At 47.9% G+C, this 18523-nt stretch overlaps 3 protein-coding genes across 3 annotated transcripts; 2 read left to right on the top strand and 1 right to left on the bottom strand.

Moving 5' to 3' along the window:
• The first annotated feature begins 96 nt into the window (after positions 1-96).
• On the top strand, positions 97-4891 carry F4817DRAFT_355172 (P-loop containing nucleoside triphosphate hydrolase protein). The gene is made up of 4 exons (XM_049305624.1): positions 97-304; positions 358-2641; positions 2831-2918; positions 3610-4891. Exons 1-4 carry the CDS (start codon positions 285-287, stop codon positions 4173-4175), a joined length of 2958 nt encoding a protein of 985 aa, XP_049153382.1. The 5' UTR covers positions 97-284; the 3' UTR covers positions 4176-4891.
• Positions 4892-7861: 2970 nt separating this feature from the next.
• F4817DRAFT_45415 (uncharacterized protein) lies at positions 7862-8974 on the bottom strand. The gene is made up of 2 exons (XM_049307500.1): positions 8544-8974; positions 7862-8277 (listed from the first exon to the last, which is right to left on the bottom strand). The coding sequence occupies exons 1-2, from the start codon at positions 8767-8769 to the stop codon at positions 7901-7903; spliced, it is 603 nt and encodes a 200-aa protein (XP_049153381.1). The 5' UTR covers positions 8770-8974; the 3' UTR covers positions 7862-7900.
• A 4262-nt stretch (positions 8975-13236) lies between these two features.
• Positions 13237-16679, top strand: F4817DRAFT_45343 (uncharacterized protein). Its single transcript, XM_049307499.1, has 8 exons — positions 13237-13495; positions 13558-13602; positions 13671-14219; positions 14276-14626; positions 14686-14967; positions 15024-15577; positions 15647-16140; positions 16205-16679. The coding sequence occupies exons 1-8, from the start codon at positions 13381-13383 to the stop codon at positions 16524-16526; spliced, it is 2712 nt and encodes a 903-aa protein (XP_049153380.1). The 5' UTR covers positions 13237-13380; the 3' UTR covers positions 16527-16679.
• Positions 16680-18523: the final 1844 nt, after the last annotated feature.

The following is an 18523-nucleotide window of genomic DNA, read 5'->3' as shown; positions in this document are numbered from 1 at the left end:
GTTTTTGGTCCTGAGATTGGAGGATCCTAAGCTTGTTAGATAAGTTAAAAAGTTAAGCTAGTACTGTCCGCTTATCGGAGCACATTACGTACCTAACCTACCTACATGGTCCAGCCTTGTCATTAGCCACTAAATAAATTTGCCATTAGCCACAGCACAGAACGCGCTATAGTCAGCCTTGCATCTCGACTTTGTAATTTGTAACTTTTCTAAGCGCGACAACAAGCTATCGTCGTATTTCTACCCAAACCCCCATTGACCTACGTCCGAGCCTTGTTTACGCCATGGATGACCTTTATGATGAGTACGTATATCCACTTGCTCGCGTTCCACCCATAAGCTAACTATATTGACTAGGTTCGGAAATTTCATCGGGGAGGATGTCGAAGCATCTGAGGAAGAATCCCAGCATGGCGTTGACGCGGGCGCGTATCTCGATGACGAATACCCCGAGGAGGCGCCCGAAGTCACAGGGCAGGAATTAATGGAAGTAGATGATGAAGGACCCTCAAACGCGGTGATATTACATGAAGACAAGCAATATTACCCGACGGCGCAACAAGTATACGGAGAAGACGTCGAGACGTTAGTGCAAGAGGAGGATGCACAACCGCTCTCACAACCGATCGTTGCACCCGTCGAGGTGAAGAAGTTTTCTATCGAAGAGGTCGACCTTCCTCCCGTCCACTTCGACCGTAATTTCATGACCGACCTCATGAACTTCCCCGATCAAATACGGAATGTAGCTCTAGCTGGAGATTTACATCATGGCAAGACCGCGTTTATGGATATGCTAGTCCTCGAGACGCATGATATATCCGACAGGCTAGAGAAGCGAACGGGTAGAAAGAGAGACGAGCAACTACGATATACCGATACGCACGTGGTGGAGAGGGAAAGGGGCCTTTCCGTAAAGGCGGCGCCGATGAGCTTAGTCTTACAAAGCACTAAGGGCAAGTCTCACTTGTTCAATATAATAGATACCCCGGGTCACGTTAACTTCGTCGACGAGGTTGCGGCGGCGTTACGGCTGGTGGATGGCGTTGCGCTAGTCGTGGATGTAGTAGAGGGAGTACAGGTCAACACGGAGCAGATCATCAAGCATGCCGTTCTCGAAGATATTCCGATGACCTTGATAATCAACAAGGTCGATAGGCTCATACTAGAACTAAGACTGCCGCCGAGCGATGCTTATTTCAAGCTAAAACACGTTATCGAGGAGGTAAATACCGTCATCGAAAATACTCGACCAGGTTCCGGAGATCAGAAGCGGTTAAGTCCAGAGAAGGGGAATGTGCTATTCGCGTGTAGCGAGATGGGCTGGTGCTTCACGCTGCAGTCCTTCTCAAAGATGTACGCGGATAGTTTCCCTGGTGTGAATACCGAGGAATTCGCCAAACGTCTCTGGGGCGATATCTACTTTAATCCGAAGAAGAGAACCTTCAGCAGGAAACCTCTGCCCGGTGAAGAACGCGCAAAGAGATCGTTTATCCACTTTGTCTTAGAGCCTATCTATAAGGTTTTCTCTCATACTATCAGTCAGAGTCCCGAAGAACTGAAGGGTGTACTGGCGACGCTAGGCATAGTACTGAAGCCGTCACAGTACAAGACGGACGCTAAGGTGCTGCTCAAGCTGGTCTGTGAGCAGTTCTTCGGCCCGTCAACTGGCTTCGTCGATATGATTGTCAAGAATGTTCCTTCTCCGTTGGAAGCAGCAGAACGCAAGTTGGAACAGTACTACACCGGTCCCTTGGACACCAAGGTAGCCGAATCTATGAAGAAGTGCGACCAGGATGGCCCGTTGGTCGTACACATCACGAAACTATTTAATTCCTCAGATGCCAAGAGCTTCTACTCTTTTGGTCGGGTGATGAGTGGTATTGCTCGACCTGGAATGCAAGTGCGAGTGCTCGGAGAGGGTTATTCTATCGACGATGAGGAGGACATGGCTACGGCTACTATTTCCAACGTCTACATCGCCGAGTCGCGATACAATGTCGAAACCAATGGAGTCCCCGCCGGTAACTGGGCGCTACTGAGCGGCGTTGACAATTCGATCGTGAAGTCGGCGACAATAGTACCGCCGAAACTCGAGGATGATGAGGAAGCCTACATCTTCAGACCGGTTACGCATTTCACAGAATCGGTTCTGAAGGTAGCAGTCGAGCCCATCAACCCCTCGGAGCTACCCAAGATGCTTGACGGCTTACGAAAGATTAACAAAAGCTACCCTCTAATCACTACCAAGGTGGAAGAATCGGGGGAGCACATCATTTTAGGTACTGGTGAATTGTATATGGACTGTGTCCTCCACGACCTGCGACGGTTGTACGCAGATATGGAAATCAAGGTTTCGGATCCCGTCACGCGCTTCTGCGAGACAGTAGACGAGATGTCAGCTACCAAATGCTACGCCATTACGCCGAACAAGAAAAATAAGATTACTATGGTCGCCGAGCCGCTCGACGACGGAATCGCGGAAGATATCGAGAGCGGCCGCGTCAAGATGCAAGACGGTGCCCGAAAAGTGGGCAAATTCTTCCAGGACAAGTACGGATGGGATCTGCTGGCCGCGAGGAGCATTTGGGCATTCGGCCCGGATGAGAAGGGACCTAATATCTTGCAGGACGACACACTCGAGGTAAGTCGACCATTCTGTCGTTTTCCCCCACCATATTGTGACCTTGAAAGCTCGGCGTCTTACTACACATGCGATTTCTGTAGCGTGGAGTGTCACCCTATGGGTCCGCATGCGGCAATACCTTCGCAATTTCAGCCTCACAGTTCTAGAATCTTGTTCTACTTGGATCACACCTAATCTTTTCGGCAGGTGGATAAGACGCTTCTCAGGAGCGTGCGCGAGACCATTCGCCAAGGGTTTAGCTGGGCTACCAGAGAAGGCCCTCTATGTGAAGAACGTGAGTACCTACATCCCCCTGCATTTTATTGTTATTCCCACCCAACCCAGCGTCGATCCCACGCTTTCCGCCACGTCCCATCTAGAACCTCTTTAGTCCAAGCTCCCTACATACGTTTACCACCCAAAATCGTTCATGCCGAGGTTAGCACCCTCATTGCTCACAAGCCATTAACGCATTCGAGCGAAACGCGACGGCGTCCCGCTGTTACTAGCGTAGCAGCTTGTGTCCCCTACTCGAAATGACCAAGGCGCTAGGCGTCGAAGGACCATTCAAAATGGCGTTACGGCAAACGTGGAGATAGACCTATCACCATGCGTTAGGTAGCTTGACAAGTTCCAAGCATGGACTGCAACCCATGTCCGTACCTTGCCAAGACATAAGCTACGAGTTCTTGGGACTAGGGACCCTGCTCTGTGCATTGTGCAGATTCGATCAGACTTCGTCTATCGAACCCGTAAGGCGAGGTCTGCGCACACCTGGGGTACGAGGCACTAGCACAACAGAGCCTACCGAAGCATCCGTATTCAAGGCTCACTTACTAGGGGTCTGTCTCGAGGATAGCCTTTGTTGCATCCGTGTGTGACATACCCCCCAATTGAGTAATATCACAGAATGAACCAGATGCCGATCAATGACGTTATTATACCTTGGCTTTGCGGAGTTTGCTAATTTTTGATTGCAATTGTAGCGATCCGCAACACCAAGTTTCGTATCATGGACGTATCCCTAGCACAGGAGGCAATCTTCAGGGGCGGCGGTCAGATCATTCCAACTGCGCGACGCGCGTGCTACAGCTCATTCCTCATGGCATCGCCGCGCCTTATGGAGCCTTTGTATGCGTGCTCGATGACAGGTCCTCAAGATGCCGTCCCCGTGCTATACAATGTTCTAGCTCGCAGAAGAGGTCACGTACTATCGGACGGTCCGATCGCAGGTACACCACTATACCGTGTCAGTGGGCTAATTCCGGTGATCGACTCGTTCGGCTTCGAGACGGACGTTCGCATCCAGACGCAAGGCCAGGCCATGGTGAGCCTCGTCTTCGACAAATGGCAGAAGGTGCCTGGCGACCCGCTCGATAAGGAGGTGGTGTTACGACCGCTACAACCCGCTGATGCCCAGGCTACGGCTAGAGACTTCGTACTCAAGACCAGACGGCGCAAGGGTCTCAGCGAGGACGTAAGCGTGGCGAAGTTCCTCGAGCCCGAGTTCTATCAAAGTCTCATGGAGAGCGGCACGCTTGGTAGTCCATGAAAGATCTAAGTTTTCGAAGGCGCCCCTTAACACAGAAGAAAGGGCCTAGATTCGACAATACTAGCAACTATATTGTACAGTTAGCACACGAGTAGTTAGTTCATCAGTAGCCTACTATAGGCTCGTATTAACGGATAGGCGCCCAGGGTAAGAGGCAGGCTGGTCTGGGCCACAGCTCGCTGATCTAGAAGGATTCAGCTCCAAGGCTACCCCACAAAACACCAACGTAGGTTAATAGACATATATAATGTGCAAAGAGCACACAAAGGCCATCTAAGCTCTATAGTAGTTCAATAAACAGGGATAAACTTACAAGACCAACCAACGTCTTTCCTATCCTTATCCCCCCCCCCAGAACATTTCCAACCAGTGATTCGCGCGGCAAAGACAGAAGGATGGCAAAACAAGAAGAGCCTCTGCCCTGTCGCGAGTAACGCCGGAACCGTGCGACGTGATTGGTTACCTGCTCGCCTAACCTAACCCTGAGGGTTGTGACCCATGTCTATCTGTTCTGGCTGGCTGGCTGGCTGGCCGGCCGTCCTGATAGGGCCTTGCGCACGCATACGAGGTACCGCCAGCAGGCGGCTAGTAACGGTAACAGCGGCTGCCAACCAGATTTCTTGTTGCCCGCGGCATGTGTTTGAGATATATGTGTCCGGTAGTATACCCCCACGCTTGGGTACATATGTGTTGTATGTATGTGTGTATGTATGTATGTGTGGAATATGGACTAGCTCGTGACTGAGGGAATAGCTAGGTAGTTGGCCAGCTGGAAATCTGGGGATTATGGTGTGGATCGGGAAGGGCCGGATGGCGGTAGCGAGGACGGGGTTGCATATGTAGGTTATGGTATGGCTTGGGATGGGTAGGTAGGTAGGTAGGGAGGTAGGTAGGGAGGGAGGGAGGGAAGTAGGGAAGTGGCAGGGAGGCGATAGATAGGTAGACAATGGTTTGAATGTTAGTTTAGTAGGGGAATGGGTATTGGACAAGCTAAGGGGAAGGGGAAGGGGAAGGGAAAGGGGAAGGGGGGTGTGGGTTGGAAGCTGGATGGAAGGATTGGGGGAACGGGGGCAGCCCAAGGGTGACGGTGACGGTGACGGCGACTGAGGAGATAGGGCGAATAGGAAGATGCTCGAGTCATGTGAGATATAGGCGAGTGTGTGCGGATGTATGAATGTGTGAAAGATCTACATTGCAGTTTTTCTCTTTTTCTTTTTCTCTCTCTCTCGCGCCAGTCGTTTCCGCGTTTGCATGCATATGGGTGATAGGTCTCCCCCTTTCTCTCACGGTTCCATTTTTGGCGGTTTTTTTTTTTTTTCTTTTTTTCATACGCCGTGCGTTGTTACAGGAGCCGAGGGCTGTTGCTATTCGCTGGTTAATAGGGGGCCTTGAGGGTTCTGTTACGACGGTATTGGTAATGGTATTGGAGAGTGAGGAATGACAAGTCTAGTCTAGTCTAGTCTAGATAGATGTATGTATGTATGTATGTATGTATGTGATAGTATTTTCTAGTGTACAGGGAGAGAGGGCTTGTGTTGAATCGAGATGGTAGCAAGATCACGTCAGTAAAGTGAGTATTAGGAGTGAAAACATTCCTATTGTCTTCAGTAGAAGCTACAGTGTTGATGAACGTGAGGATATGGTTGAGTTGAACTATGTGTTATCAATATTAGCCGCATGTATATGAACTACGGTAGTGCGGAAGGATTCCGGGCAGAAGACGTCAAAGAAGATGTATTCCCTAGGAGCTGTTAGTCTCGAGTAACTCACTCAACTGAGTTAGGTGCTATGGCATGCTATTCCCCCTATATTCTTTAGTCTCCTTCAGCTATAGAGGGTCGCATCGTAATCCGAGGATTCCGAGTTACAACATCGTCAACCAGCCGAGCTGTCCAACTAGTAAGTGAGTTATGAGATAGCAGTCGGTAGTGAATCACGGGAGTTTCAAGCACGCATGGCTGAGGACGAGAGGACATATTCCAATAGATTTGATATTTTCAATATACGAAAGCGAGCAGATGTCCTTCCACTACTGTCACCATGTGTACAGAGAAGCAAGATGTTCGCATACCATGACACCCTGCCCTTAAATCGAAACCCGGTACAGCCATTCTTTACTATTACCCTCCATTATAAGACTCGAAGCATGCAAGATTCTATATGAAGCTTACTATCCAGTTCGTCGAGTTGACAAGATACCTACATATCAAGGAGACCCGGCAGCTCCGGATCTCATCCGCCTGCCGGTAACTAGTAGACAAGGTCAACTTAACTTGACAGGAGCTCTTGCAGGTATATCTCCTTCTATGTATAGTTAGGAGAAGTAGCTATACAGTTGCCCGCACTACTGACATCGATGCATGAGACGTTATGGAAGTAGTAATAGTAATAGCTATAGTGGGAGCGAGTGAAAAAGGGGGCACGAACAAGAGGGGGGCCGAAGAGAACAGTGGTAACTGGTGACCTTGAAGAAAGCCCAACTAACTACCTACTTGGGTAAACTGATATTAGAAGCCTGCTTAAAGCCAGAGCATAGATGTAGAGAACCCCAAGTCAGTGTTTCTTTCCTACGGGCGTTCTGCCCATATACCCAAGTCTATAGTGTATGTAAGTTCCGTAGCAACGAGATAGACATCAAAACTGGTTATTAACTAACCAGTCTATAACGTATAGTTACTATTAATAAACCACATAAGCATTTAAGTCCCGAATAGCCAAACCCTCTTTTCATTTAACTACCACACGAGTTTATACGACGTAGATTTAAGCATAACCCTTCACCTACGACCAAATCGGTCTTAAGCGCCCCCTTCGCGCCGAACATGACAGCTTCATCTCGTGTATCCCCATGCCGGAATTTAATGGAGGGTCCACACTAGGTTAGGGCGAATACGAAGTTTCCCCGGTTGCGAAAACCAAGGTTGGAATCGCTGATCTTAACGTGATTCACCTATGATCTAATCGTCTTTAGGGCGACAAGGTTAAACCGGCTTAAAACATTTTTAGCCATACGTAGGTAATTATAGCTTATTTGAAGTTAGTTGCCTTATTAGCCGACTCCTTGAGAATATCTGCGGCTATGACAATAAGATTCTGAGAAATCCAGGTTGAAAGCTATTATCAAAGTATGAGAAGTAGATTGTGCCAATGTTGCGCTAAAAAATGCAATGGAAAATCCATCAGGACTTCTACACTTGACTTAAACAACATATCTGCAAGGCGAATTGTTTATATTTTGAAGCGATTATCATAACTTGAATATTAAGGGCTCGACTAAGGGCCTTGTATGTAGACTCAGTATTTGCTGGACATCGTTGTCGGCTAACTAAAATGCCTAATGGCGAATAGATCGCTCTATATCCGCAGGAAGTCTACAGGTTCACCGCCGAGTCTGTCCCACGCATGACCGGTAGTGGCTTGGTGATTAGGCCGGGTTCGAAGCCGGTGTGGATCTTTCTACTCTAGCTGTCGCCTTCGAGCATGTCACGGCAGGCAGAGCCCGGTTTCTTGACATCCAAGCAGCTGATAGGCCGGTTTTCATGCACCGGTCGTCCCTTTTGGGTAGTTCAGATGCCGACTTCAAAAATTCGACCAAAAACGCGGGATGTTGTAGATGCCATCGTTACTTTTGTAGCGATACATATTTAATAAATCGCTCAAGAATCATCTTCATCGTCCATGAGCTATGTCAACATTAGATAGGTACCTAGCTATGAAATGTATTTTCATAGGCAAGTCTCCAGCATCTTGTCTAGGACACCCCTAAGGGTGTCATTCTCTAAGGCTGCGGCAACCCTTTCCTTGTCGGCTAGTTGCTTGTTTACCTGGTCGTCCTGGCTGTGAGTTCCCTCTTTGATCACGATATCCACTCGGTAGTTGGGAGGCAGAGCCTGTTCTAGACGTACTCGTACACCGAGGCCGATAACGGTTGCCAGTGAACAGTGGGTAATTGTAGGGGTGATCTCGACCAAGACACGCGTCAAAGTATTGGGATCCGCACCTGCTGATGGAGACGGTGTTATATGAATGTCAGGCAAATTAACCACCGCTAGTTGGCCTAAGGAAAGTGGATGTTCAGGGTCAGAGATGGTCGATATCAGATCTAAGAAATGTCAGCCGCTAGATCAAGTAGAGTAGCTTTTTCTATGTTTGAGCAAGACCATGTCATATCATGGGTTTTCATATCATGGGTTTCAGGGTAGAATATCTGGAACATCTGGGCGTGGGGGCGATAAGAATTGACATCCAAAATATGCCATACTATGTATGTGAAAGATGAGAAAGGCAATAATGATGATCCAAGTAACTCCGCGTCATCCCATCTTCTAACTGAACCGTAGACCTATATACTGCGTAGGGCTGTCTTACCGTATACTTCCTGTTCGTCAATGGGTTCTGCAGTGAACTCGTCATCGCTCTCTGTGTCGTCAGACCATGAGATGTCGTAGAAGGGATCTGATAGATATTGTGGCTTTCGCATGATGTTGCTGATTTTGGCCACGTCATTTCTTTGAACTTTGCGTCCCTTTTTACGTTGTCTTGTCGGAAGCTGCGAAGTGTTTAGGATAGTAGGATTGGCATTGTCCTTTTCCATCTTGATAGGCGTGAATAGTAATGAGGAATGGTTTCACGTTTGGTAGTTATGTGACTTGAGCCCGACTAACCAATACGAATAGTCTGATATAATATTATATAATGCACAATGATGCGAAATTTGTGAAAGGTTGTTGTGGCAAGGATTATTTGGTGAAAGATGTGTATGACCCTACGGCTTTGTTCGTTGTAGTGATCAAATTGATGTAATCAGTAATTGTGGGACTTCTAGTACCTATGGCGAATGCGATGCTTACGCGGTGGGGCTTACGCGGGATACCATTAACCCGATGGGTTATCTTATCGATCTTATCAAATCAGTACCTAATTGGATATTGTCTCTCTCGTAAGCTAGTAACTTCAATTATACCGTATATCATTGGTCGCTGACCAAAAAAAAGGGTTGAGCAACTTTTAGCGTAGTATTCTGGGGAGTCCCTACATTACGTACCTAAGGCAAGGGGCAGGCAAGCTAGGATGTACTGATACTACCTAACATATCAAAAGATTAATAATTAGCGGTTCTATTCGGACCATATTCAAAATGTATTTACCGTCCCCAACGGAATTTACCGCTCATTACAATATAATACAATACAATACAATAACTAGACAACCTTAACCAATTCTATAAATATATGTACACCATACGACATTCCTCTTCTCCAGATATTCGACCGGTCATCTGCCCCCTGAATTTGAGAGTCTTTGATATTTGACGCGAATACCTACTATGTAGATGCAACGCGACAGATTTCCTCAGGGCTAGATGCAAGGGGGGGTAGACTCGGCGGGTACGGTGCCGGATATGTGATACAACCGTTGCAACGAGCTGCGGCTGTTTCACTGACTCGAAATTCATGCGCAATAAATTTAGCAAGACTCCGTCGTCGTCATATCCACAAGTTGTGCTATCGGTGATATCATCGGACATTGACCTTTCCCTCTTTCTAGCTGGGAACTTTCATGTACATATGTATGGCGGATGGCGAGAGGCGGCGCCATAGTCCCGGGAAAAAGCCGTATGTTATGCGGGTCATCATACTTATAGTTTTTTTAGGGGTTTTTTTCTCCTCTTCTTCTTCTTTTCAATCTCACTTCAGCTGAAGCTAGGTTAATTATCTAACCTAGCATCTAAGCTGTCAGGCACACGGAGCGTTCTCGATCTGGGCCTGTTCACCGTTCCCGTTCTCAGATCCAGACCACCGTGCCTGACGATCTACAGGTGAATAAATAGACAGTCCGAATATGTCGCATGCTCCGGTCAAGTTTACCGGAAAGAGGTAAATAACGGCATTTCTTAGACTCGATCGGGAAAGTCTGCCATCGTACGGAACTAGCCGTCCCAAGTACTCGGCACGTGCTATGTGCTGCTCTTTTAATATAAGAAGCAACTATTTCTTGATCCTTCAGCCCTGCCAATATCCCGTATTTATGCCTACCCCGAGATCCGCTGCGCATCTTTCAGCGAGATTCGCCGTGAACCCTTATCACCGGGTCGAAATTATATCATGCGGTGGTCGATTAAACCTATATTTAGTTCATATATCTGCTATGCAGTACTCAAGCGTGAGGCCCTCGCTGCCGTTCGTAACCCATAACTGCAACGCACAAGGAGTGACACAGCTTGCGCCTATCGATTTGCGAATGCGACGGTGTACTTTTTTGTACCTAGGGGACGATCTAGTGAACCACGATTATTGATGACTATATTATCACAAATCAATTAGTCTCATAGTCCTAATCCTCCTTCGGTAAGGTTGGAACGTAGAAGCTCGTTGATTGGACAGACCCCAGTGGGGGAACAATCTACCTGGCAGCAACTAGGATGTCTCGGGTCTTCGGGCAGTTGAATCCCTACCTCCTGTCTACCTACTGTACCTGTATACATACACTACGTAGGTAGGTAGATCAATGATCAATGATCAATCCCATCACGACGGTGTCATCTATCAGTCTATTAGGTTTAGGGTTCAACTGGCATGAGTAATACGACGTACAGATGGTGTACCGTATTGTGGGAAAAAAGGGGTCTCTGATCTCTGATTAGTGAGCCTTGCGTGACAACAAGACGGGGGAACGCGGGTAAGCGAAGATGGCTGACGACGACCAATTATCGCTTCAAGGATAGTAGTCCTTTACATTGTGAATCGTTTATATAACCGCTCCTATTGCCTCCTGCAATGCAGATGCAAGTGCTCGCTCAGGTGGCTTCCACACGTTTGCAACTCTCTTTCCCCAGCCAGCCTACGTACTCGTTGGAGTTGGGAGACACGCGAGAGCTCCCCTAGTACATAGGCGTTGGCGCATGCAGACCTGACCGCTAGTCCCCCAGTTAATAATACCAGGACCGTCGACATGCGAACAGGGACGGTCTGCAGGGGGCTAATTTGCATACTAATGGGAAAAGGAGACGATTCTAAAACTAAAAGATCGTGTCTATCGCAGGTGAAGGTGAACTTTGAAGAGGTACCTGGTGATTGGGTTCGGCGTCGCTGTGATTGTAGGCGCTAGAAAAGATCCCGAGATGTTTGCCGGTTGGCTGTCCACGACTCCACGCACGTCGGCAGCATGTAAGTGCATGCCCCTGATCTGGTTCAGAAGTAGGCTCACATACATGTTCGTTCGGAGCGGCATGGGCATTGGCAGCCACCATTACGTCGAGGTATGTATGATGAACGTCCGCAGTATGTATGTAGGTTATGCACCTCGCAGCCCTATTCCCCTCCCAGGAACGCATACACATGATTTGACATGCTATCATGTTATGTAGGTCACTTACTATTATCATTATTATTGCAGCCTCGGCGGCTATTGACTTGCCACGACACCTTACTCGAGTACCGTAGGTACCTCTCGTATGGGAGAGCTAGAATTGACATCTAATGCGCTTGGTTCTCCTTAAAACGTTTCAACCCTATATCGGGCCTGTTAATACCATCGGTGACCTACTGCAGTAACAAAGTACCCTGTATCCTACATAGTATGCTGAGGTGGCGCATCGTGTGACAGTTGCCGTGTTTTCTAATTCTCTAATAGCGCCTAATGTGAGACGATAACAGGTGGAGAGTTTCTGACGGCAAATGCCTAGCCTCTTACATAGGACGGTGGACACTCGGCGCGCATCTTCTAGACTTGTTCCGTGCACACACAAGTGTAAGGAGCTGGTGTCTGCTTCGACTCCCGGCCGAATGGCATCGATTTTCCTGGCACCTACAGAGTAGGCTGCTGGCTGCTGGCTGCTGCTAGGTAATAAACTCCTGGCCTGGTGCACTAATGTGAGCTAGGTTATGTACGAGAACGGAACCGAGCTATCGATGATACGGTACATGTGTTGAAGCGCGGTATTAGCCCGCACCAGCACTCTGAATCCTGCGAACCATTAAAGCTAGAGATCGATCTTTAGATTGATTAACCACCACAATATATCCAACCGAGGATGTCTAAATTGTCGAGAAAAGACCAAGCTTTATGCGCTGTATATACCGAACTGCGCGCAGAAGATCTTAATATAAACATTGCCGATGTTTCTTTACTTTATTGTCAATGGGACTCTTGTAAATAAGTAAACAGATTTTTAAGTCACCGATTAGAATAGGCTAACTAATATTATAATTATTTTACAAAAAAGGTATTGAGTAAAGTTCTTACAAATCCCAGTTCAGGTTACACAATTATCTATAGAAATGGAAGGTATGTAGAATAAGATGTACATGTATCTATAGGAATTTAGGTAAGTACAGGTACGTAATCTGTAAGCAGGCTCATATTGGGGCCGGCAGGAACCACGCGAAGACAAGGAAGGCAAAGAAGGCAAGGAAGGCAAGTAAAGCAGGGGGGGCTCCACAAGGAACCACCCCCCCTTCGCACCTTTCGGCCCCTCTCGACTCCATGCAAGTCCATGGCAAGCATGGTCAACTGGTACATGTATACTACATGTACTCAGTCGTGCAGTGTACCCATTCCCCATTACACCACACCAATTAGTTACAATGCAGCGAGTAGTGTACAAGCATATTGCCCATATGCCCCCGTTTTTTGGGTCCTGGCGTTCTTTCCGCTGGACTTTGCTGGACTCATGGCGACGCATGGTTATCCCCTCACCTACCTGAATACCGGGTCTTTCCTTCGAAAAGCAAAAAAAAAAAAGGACCATTTTCATGGAGCCCACTGCCTGGCATCCATGACCCGTCCCGCCTCCCTCCCACTGCACAACTGCAACTGCAGTACCGCAGTACCTCGTAGGCCCTTAACGTCCTTAACCTTAAACATCCTTTTTACGTGCAGCCTGCCGATATTTCTAATACCGTTAAGCTGTACTTAGGTCACCTTAAACTCCTTCCCTCCGCCTTGCCTTGTCTTGCCTCGCCTCGCCTCGCCTCGCCTGCTTGCTTGCTTGCTTGCTTGGTTTTGCTTTTGCTTTTGCTTGTAACTAATCCGCTGTGCCGGCGCTCAGCTAAACCCTTACTGAATACTAGCGATCGACCAGCCACAGCGATCCAACTCCATACGTTTTCGAGACGAGCCAATGGTCAATTATTAAACCGGGAGGATCATAGTTTGTTGGACCCGGCCGTGAGGGTTCAGCACCCGCCGAGAGGCGAAGCAAGTCATGTCGAATAACGATCAGTCCGTTCGGAGGCTGTTACCGCAGAGCTCTAACTCATCCTTGAACTCGTTTTCCTTTGCGCCGCCGACTTATCAGCCACCTAGAGAGACTCAAAAAAGTGCGCCCTATGAGTATGCCCGTAACCGTGTAGCGTCTATGTTCTAACCGCTTAATTTGTAGATTATGTATTTGTGGACGAGCATAACCGCCATAAGCGGTTGAAGGGTATGGGCATCGTCGTGTGTTGACATTATACTGAAAGAATCGTAGCTAATAGAACTACTAATGTTTAGTGATGAGAGCGTGTGAGGGTTGCAGGAGGAGAAAAATCAAATGTGATGCTGCGACGACAAATACATGGCCCTGTTCTGCTTGTATCCGGTTGAAGCTCCACTGTGTGAGACCCAATGGGCAGTATGAAGGCTCGCCGACGGAAGGCCAGTCCTATGAAGCCGGACGATCGGAATACGATGTCGCGTCAGGGCAGGATAGCTTCAGAGCTATGTCCATGTCTCAGTCTTCTACACAGCCTATGATGGCTGGTCAGCCGAAGGCTACCATGTACCCAACGCCCGGTCCTTATCCCGAACATCAAGGCGTCTACCCCCCGATGCCGTATGGAGACCCGCCTCCACCGCCGCATCAGCTCCAGTATACTACTATTCCTTCCCAAGTAGGCGTTATGGACCAGCCGTATGCTTCCACTGGCGTGTTCTCGACTCCGCCGATGCATCAGCATTCTGTGCACTCCGAGCCGTCTCCCGGGTCTTATCAAGACCACTACGGGCAGCAGGACCTCGCAGATATTCTAGGGGCCCTCAAAGTTGACGAAGCAGGCACAGGTTTGTTTCATTTTCTAACTTATAAGAAGCCGAGTATTGACGCTGACGGTTTGAAGCTCCGTACCTAAATAAAAGGATGGCGTTTGCGGGGCAGGAAGAGGAGCCCGCCGTTGAGGACGACGACGATTTTAAGAACGTACTGCCACCTATACCCTCTGGGCCTGGTCTTAAGATACGCATACCTCCGGAACTAATGCCAGATGATGCAACCATCATGCATTATTTTGAGCTTTATTTCACCAATGTGCACCCGTACGTTCCGGTTTTGAATAAGACTCAGCTCTACCACCAGTGGCACACAAACCGAGAATCGATATCCCCCTTACTGTTAGAAGCGATTTTTGCGGTTGCCGGTCGTCTCGCCGATGAGCCGGCACAAGGACAGCAATGGATCGCTCTCGCTTCGAGTAAGAACTCCAAAGAATTTCTACACCTGGCTGAACTAACGTGAACTAACGTAACGTAGAACATGCCGATGCTTTTATGGATATACCACGCTTAAGTACTCTTCAAGCTCTCTTAATTATTTTGAAAGCGAGGGAGGCTTCGCCAAAACGTGGCTACTACTACCGGTCTTGGATGTCTATTGTGCATTGCGTCGCTATGGCTAAAGATCTTGGACTCGACGAGCATATGGATATTCACAGAGCTGGCAAATCATGTGGCTCTTCTCATGGAGAGTGTTTCACGAAGAGCCGTGTATGGCAGACTATATTCGTATGTGAAACTATGATAGCCGCACCACAAGGTAAGCTAGCTCGGTTCCAGGACCGGTTGCTTCTCGAGGTTCTAAACGTGATTTAGGGCGACAAGATCTCTCCGTAGATGCCGATTCTGTTGACTTTAGCATTCCAAGGCTTCTACCCGGTTGCGAGGAATCGGAATATAATGCGAGTCGAAATTTTGCGTACCTAGCCCGCGTTGCCCGAAACCTAAATCGAGTAAACACTGTCTACGCCAAGATCAAGAGGAAGAAGGATTGGGGCATCGACCCCGAATTAGTTCAGCTTAACCCGTCCATAACGGGATGGCTCAGCGATCTACCGCCTGATTTACGCCTCACATTTCCCTCGGATGGATCGCCGCCGTGGCTTCCTTCGCATTTTATTGGAAATATGCATTCTTATTATTACTTGAGCGTCATTATACTTCACCGACCGCAGTTATCCTTCTTGGAACCAATGGGCGCCGACGGGCAGTGGAAATCGCACATGTTTCTTTGCTACTCGTCGGCTAAGGCCCTTTGTCGCCTCCAAGAATCGATGTTACAAACTTTCGGCCTGAGCGGGCTCCAATGCATGCAACGAGGCATCAGTTTTACCATATACGCTATCCTTTCTTGCATTGTCCTTCATCTTGTGCGTCTCTACGTTTTTCCTTGTTTTTGTATTAGAAGTTGAGAGAAACGAAGACTAACGATTTTTTAGGTTGCGTTGACTTCCCCTGATCCGGAGCTCAACGGCGATGCGCGAGACTACTTTACCCGACACATGAGGGTTTTGGAGAGGACGATGCATTCCTGGCCGCTGCCAGAAATGTTGAAGCAAATCGATGCCGTGCGGGAGGCCTTCTCGGCAGACGTCAGGAAACCGTTCATCTTGAAGCCGAGTTTTCCTTACGGGAGCCCGCATCCTAGCAGTCACCCAAGCCCGCCTATCGCTAATACGTTCAAACCTCCTATGCTGCAGACGAGCTCGTTGGACCATGGTATGGACCCGCAGACCGGTCAGCACTCGCAAGTTAGTTATGTCAATCATCCTATCACACCCATCTCCGTTGGTTCCGCGGACAACAAGAGTGACTCTCCTTCTGCACAGTCGCTCTCTATAATGAATCCCGGCCAGAGTGCACACGCCTCGACACTTTCGAGCGCGATATCGCTAGGGGATCATCCCACGTGGAATCCCTCGCGTCTATTCGAGTGAGTATATCCGATTATCCTCTCGTGATGGGTTAAGCCTTTACTAACCATGAAATCATTGTAGGCAATGGAACTCGACATTCGGTACGCAGCAAATCCAATCTCAGCCAACTTCAGTGGCTCCACAATCCAGTTCTCTAAGTGTTCCCTCATCTTCAGGTGCCCCCGAAGTCCCGACGTCACAGGACATGCAGCTTGCAGGCGCGTCTCTACCGGCCGTGACGCAGCCCTTATCGCATCAACAGTATTCGGCCCCGCCCGTACAAACCTTTGTTACTCCGGCCATGTGGCAGGAGTCTGTGGCTAGCGTCTACGAGGGTGGTCTCAAGCGACATTGGGATTACGACAACGGCACTTCGATCGTTGAGTCGGTCAAGCGCCGTTGAGCCAACTATGCAGTACTGATAAGCACCTACTCAGATACTACCTTCTCTCTTCGGCGCGAGCATGAACGACGGATCTCAAAATAATCTGCGACCAAGGGGAAACGATTTAACGATAACATGCGGCAATAGGTCAACGTTTTTGCCCATCTATCAATTACCATCTACTATCTAGATTCCATCTATTTAACCATGACATGTATAACAGGGGGGTAAGAGCTAAATTAAACAGGCTTGTATAAGACGAGATAAGAAGGACAGTAAGAAGGAAAAGGGATGGTTTGCTACGGACGAAATCAGAAGTCTAACTAGGACAACGAAAATATCACTGAAGAGGTTATACAAAATGCCCCGTGCGCGTATGATTGGAGGTCTAGGCCAGGGGTAAGGTCGAGGGGTGGCTGATCTATGGCGAAGTAGTTTCTGCTGGAAAGAGAAAATAGCAGTTCTTCAAACTTGGCAAGGCGTTTCGAGGTGTCATTTGGGACGCGACCCACGAGGCAAAGATAAGGCCCATTGTCTTTCTTTTTTTGGAGTTGCCTTTTGTACATTAGGATCTGCATGGCGACGGACGGGTGGTTCTGTTTTACTAAGATATACATGATACCACGAGATTTTACGTTAGGAGAATGGGGGGGGTAAAGGGGAAAATGGGAAAATACCTATATACCCACGCTACTTAGCTGCAGAGTGGGATGAATACGTAACGGGAGAAAAAAAAAAGGAGGCCTTTGCCTAGGTACCAGTGCGAGCCGCGAGGAATTATAAAGAATTGCGCGTTTGGGAAGCTGAAACTTGTGTATGCTTCATGTATATGTGTGCATGTGCGCGCGTGTAAGTCTCGGATTGAGAGATCGACATCATTTTGAAGAGCACATGGCGTGATATATACCGGATACTTGGTTACGAGTGTTGGTATGCTCGATACTGGAATCAAGTCACCAGACTTGATTATGACACACTGGTTGCTTAGATCCTATTAGAGTCTATAGATTTAACTCCTAACTTCATAAGGACTTATGGAATGATACTATTTGAACCGAACGAACGGGACTCGAGTTGCTTAATTTCGAAAAGTTATCAACGTTCTATTGACGACTTTTATTAACTAGTTAGATATACACGTAGAGATAGATTTATAGTTCTTCACGAGTAAATGCTAAAGTAGACGTTAGGGCTTAGTAATATAAAATATAATATATAAGATATTTAACCCTCCTTATCTATTAGGTATCCTATCCTCATATCTATCAGTTCTTCAGCTCTTCAGTCCGGACTAAGTACCGGACGGTGCCGGACGGTGCCGTACTGGAACCAACCCATCTCGGGCAGGTAAGTTGATCGGTACTTAAGGTATGATCGAAGTCTATAGGTACCTACTCAGTAAATCAGCTTAGGTGCTCTCGCAAGATACATACATACGCAACGACATTTTATCCCGCGCGGAGACCAACCAATAGACTCCGCAGCTGGCTGGGAGTGGTAAGTAGAGTATAGTATAGCCCCTACGCCTCAAGTGGTAGGTAGATAGCTAGCTAGGCAAAGGCTAGTAATAAGTGTATAGGTGTGTGTAACATACACTACATATAACTACCTATCTACCCACCTGCCCATCTCCCTACACACCATTAGACTTCTTCTAGAAGTAGCTGAAAGCTTCCACACCCATTTGTACATGCTACTATACATACACATGTTCGTGCTAGTATGTTATACATAGTTATAGGAAGGTGTAACTAAGTAAAGCGTTGACTACATATAGGGTTATTTACGCACATGGTCGCCATCGAAACATATATATAACCGCGATCAACCGAGCCGCTATTTTCCTATCTCCTACCGCTGCCGCTAGTCAGATGGACGTTGGCTGTTATACCATGGAAACAGTTCGTCCAGACCGGTTACCTGTCAGATGACAAGGATTACGATAGGCGTATGACGTGATAAGGGTTCTAAAATTTAGGCTGAAGCTATCTACCAGCTAGTCATTCGTTATGTTA

This window comes from Daldinia loculata (assembly GCF_022478755.1).
Source record: "Daldinia loculata strain CBS 113971 unplaced genomic scaffold F4817scaffold_131, whole genome shotgun sequence".
Classification (NCBI taxonomy): domain Eukaryota; kingdom Fungi; phylum Ascomycota; class Sordariomycetes; order Xylariales; family Hypoxylaceae; genus Daldinia; species Daldinia loculata.
The sequence above is the reverse complement of the archived record's forward strand: the minus strand, read 5'-3'. Positions and strand labels throughout refer to the sequence as shown.